Source organism: Mus caroli, chromosome 19 (assembly GCF_900094665.2).
Source record: "Mus caroli chromosome 19, CAROLI_EIJ_v1.1, whole genome shotgun sequence".
Lineage (NCBI taxonomy): Eukaryota > Metazoa > Chordata > Mammalia > Rodentia > Muridae > Mus > Mus caroli.
In genome coordinates this window covers 43,930,080-43,934,213 of record NC_034588.1, presented here as the reverse complement: position 1 = coordinate 43,934,213, position 4,134 = coordinate 43,930,080, and the positions used below count along the sequence as shown (strand labels likewise).

Below are 4,134 nucleotides of genomic sequence, written 5' to 3'. Positions count from 1 at the left end.
CAGAGAATACACAGAGTTCTGTGCACACCAGAGAATACACAGAGTTCTGTGCACACCAGAGAATACACAGAGTTCTGTGCACACCAGAGAATACATAGAGTTCTGTGCACACCAGAGAATACACAGAGTTCTGTGCACACCAGAGAATACATAGAGTTCTGTGCACACCAGAGAATACATAGAGTTTTGTGCACATGGATACAGGAAACGACCCTTACTTATTGGCTCATGAGGAACTTTCACAAAGCCAAGCCTTTACTGTAAGAGGAGCCGTGACCCTTCACATGCTGCCCCTGACTTCTTTTCCCCTTAGGGTCAGGATTCCCCAACACCATTTTGTTGGCTGACAGACATGCCCAATTCTCCAAACAACTTAGGAGCTATTAATAGACACTGGGTTCTGGGTGGTATTTCTTAACATCCACCTTGACCCACTTAGTACTTGGGACAGAAAAAGTCTTGTTTTGTTTTGTTTTAATTGCCTCTTGCTCCAGTCTCATAAACACCCTTAGATGGCAGAAGCCTTACTGGAAAGCTACTTAGCTATTATTAGGTGGTACTGATGCAGGAGCGGGCTTTGCCTCTGTGATTTCCCTTCTCTAAGAAGCAATGAGTGCAGCCAATTCTCTCTAGCTTCAGCTCAGATTTGTGTATGCGTGTGTGTGTGTGTGTGCGCGCAGAATTGGTCTGCCCTACAGAATGAGTTCCAGGACAGCCAGGTATGTGTGTGTGTGTGTGTGTGTGTGTGTGCGTGCGTGCAGAATTGGCCTGGTCTACAGAATGAGTTCCAGGACAGCCAGGGCTATGTAGACAGATCTTGTCTCAAATAAATCAAGCAAGCAAACACAAACAACAGAATCAGAGGTCCAGAATTCATCCTACAGCTACAGAATTAGGATCTCCAGAGCTGTGTTTACAGTGAGGCTAGTGAGAGATGCCCAGCAAGGTAAACCCACCCTGGCTGTGGCTAACATCATGATGAGGGCAGGCTTCCCACGCTGAGGACTGCCAAAGGGAAAACTGAGAATGGAGCGCATGCAGACACACCTCTCGGGCAGCCATAGCGCATGACTGAATGTGACTAGCCCTCACACTCTGGCCATCTCCGCCCTCTTACTAGGTTTGCCAATCAAAGCCCATCCTCCCTTCGGCTGCCCTCTCCTCAGGTACTTGGTCACAGTGAGGGATACCTATCCTATATATAGAACAAGCCACGGAGTGTGGCTTAATACAAGCCCACATCCTCTAATCCTTTCAAATTGCGTCTTCCTAAAAAGAAAGGTCTGGAACACTGCGATCTCATTCCCAAAGGCCACCTGCTCAGGGAGTCCCCTACTCTGATGCAGGTAACTGCCCAAGAAGACACTAATACGGTGTTTGAGGTGTTTGTTTGTTTTTCTGTCTTGAGACAGAGCTTACTATGAAGCTCTGGCTGACCTGAAACTCAATATGCAGACCAGGTTAGCCTCGAACTTGCAGAGATCCTCCTGCCTCTGCTTCCTAAACACTAGGATAACAGATATGCACCACCACAACCAGCTAACCTCGTTTTCCCTAAGAGCCACAAGCAGCCCTGAGGACACGAAGTCTCAGAAAGTTCACTGCCCTCCCCCCTTTAACACAACCTCTGGTGTGTAAGGCTCTGGCCAATTTGTGTGTCTTTTGGGTTCTTCTGAGTTCATCCCTCTCTTCCCGACATCCGTGGACCAGATGCTTCCGCCCTACCCAGAACTCACATAAGCCTAGAAAGAGCATCATGAACTCGGGGTTGGCACCCGGAACTCACCGAGGATGCGGACCTGCGTGATGGCGCCGTGCAGGCTGAAGAGCATCCAGAGGGGCTGCGAGGCGTCCACACACAGCTGCATGCCGGCCGCCGCGCCGTTGTGACTCAGGTGCAGCTCTCCGTCCGCGTTGACCACCAGGCCCAGGATGTCGCCGCTGTGCAGAGGCCCGGGCACGCGACACACCGCCCAGAACTCCTTGCGGTCCACTAGGGCCTCGGGGCTGAAGGGCAGGTCGGCGGGCCGCAGCGTGCCAGGGTCACACGTGGTGACCCCGAAGGACAGCGCGCCCGCTCGCCCCCCGCCGGAGCGCGTGACCTTGATGAAGATGGTCTCGGCCACACGCACAGGCCGGCTGGTGAAGACGAGCGCGCGCTCGTCGCGCCCGTGCTCCAGGCGCGCCACCGTCTGCTCGTCCAGGATGCGGACGTGCGCGCCGGCGCGCAGCGCGTGGAAGCGCAGGTCGCCGTCGAGCTGCGCCGGTAGCGCGCGGCTGTGCTGAGAATTGAGCGAGTTCTGCGGGATCGGGCAGCCGGCAGGCGGTGCGCTGTCGTCGCCGTCGGCTCCCGGCACGTTGAGGTCACACAGGCTCACCGACAGGCGCGCCTCGTCCGCCTCGCACCGCAGCGACGGCCGCCGCAGCGCGGTGAAGGAGCGCGGCCGTAGGCAGTCGGGTAGCACCAGCTCGCTGTCTGCGGCGGGAGGAGCGAGAGACAGGGCGACTGTCACCGTCCCACAGGGGTCGCCGCGCAGCAAGCGCCACCAGAGCACTAAAGATACTACTGCTCAGGTGCAAAGACGGGAAGAGAAGAAGGCACGGGAATCTAACCCTCTAGACAAAAGCATGCGGCTGGAAGACACCAACCTGAAAGGCGTCTAATTGCTTCTAAGTGCTCCCCCGCTAGCAAGTCCCTTTTCTTTACTGCTTCTGGTAACCCTGAAGAAGTTGTAGAACTTTATAACCTATTGAGAGGGATGTTTAATTCCGTCCTGGTCTAGCCTAGAACTCAGTGTGTGCCAACAAGATTTACAGTCTTACAAAGAATGTTGTTGTTAGCAGTGGGTTGATTTCCTCTATCTCCTCTATCTCCAGCCCCTCCCTTCACGAAAGAAAAAGGTTTCTTAAATTCTAACCCTTAGGACTTCCCTACTTCCTAGAATGGAGTGGTTCCTATGTGCGCGCACATGTGTGCACATGCATGAAGGGGGCCATAGGTCAACCTAGGGTGGTGGTTCTCAGGCACCGTCCACCCTTTTGTTGTTGTTTGAGAAGGTTCCTTTCTGGCCTGAAACTGGCCAAGTAGACTGGGCTGGCAGGCTCGAAAGCTCCAGGGAGCCTCCTGTCTCAGTGGTGTCTCCAGCAGTGGGACTATAAACACACCACTCTATCCTGCCTTTGGAAGATGACAAACTCAGGTCCTTATGGCTTCTGCCCACCTAGCTGTCTCCCCAAACCTCGGAGTGGCTTTCAGACAATAACCATTCGTCACAGGCACCACTGACACTCTAGAAGGCCAGAAAGAACACTTGTCTCCCAGTTTCTTCCCATAAAACTATGACATGGAAAACCAATACTTACTCTTTGAGGTTATCACTGCCACGTAAAAGCATTACGGCAGAAGAAGGTTAAATAAATCAGAGAAACAGAACCTACTGAGAGCAGCCTCACTGAACGTCAGCCCCACCTCACACCTCCAGACAAGTAAATCCAGACTGAGGTTTGAAGAAGATACACTCCAGCAAAAAGGAAAACACAGCGCTGCCTGTTAGCCCACTGCCCAGAGAACACGCATTGTCCAGATTCGGGTTGTAGCATAACAGATTCTTTTAAATGTATTTTTTGGTTTCTTCAATGCAGAGGTTGAGTTCTACTATATAAACCCCAATCATGTTTAAGCTTTCGTCGCGGGTAACACACCATTTTGAAAATGGGATAGCTTTGACCCATCTCCTTAGAGCATGGTCCCTAAAGTCTGTGGATAACATTTGGGCATCCATGAAGTTGTATTAAGCCCTTCCATGGGCATGGACTTCAGGCTCAACCCCCTGCTGCACATTTCCTTTTGCATAACATCTTTTTTAAAATTACTGTCCTGAACACTTCACACTTCTTCATGCCAACAGCAGTTTCCAGCCATGTTGGATGATGGGTATTTTAATGGGTATTGCTTTTAATGGGTATTGCTATCCCTGCTCTATGGACCTGTAACTTAAAGTGAGAGTAATGACATGTGTTGTGGATGATCCCTGCATGGTATTCTTTTTTTTTTTTTTTTTTTTTTTTTTTTTTTTTTTTGATTTTTCTCGATGGTATTCTTTTTTTTTTTTTTTTTTTTTTTTTTTTTTTTTT

The 4,134-nt window shown here is 50.9% G+C and overlaps 1 protein-coding gene across 3 annotated transcripts in view; it reads right to left on the bottom strand.

Moving 5' to 3' along the window:
• Neurl1 (neuralized E3 ubiquitin protein ligase 1) overlaps positions 1-4,134 on the bottom strand; it is a 78,688-nt gene that overhangs the window by 4,622 nt on the left and 69,932 nt on the right. For all 3 annotated transcript variants that reach the window (XM_021151841.1, XM_029472778.1, XM_021151842.1), the window contains exon 4: positions 1,787-2,476. In XM_021151841.1, coding sequence (XP_021007500.1) covers positions 1,787-2,476 — 690 coding nt within the window. The remainder of the gene's footprint in view (positions 1-1,786; positions 2,477-4,134) is intronic.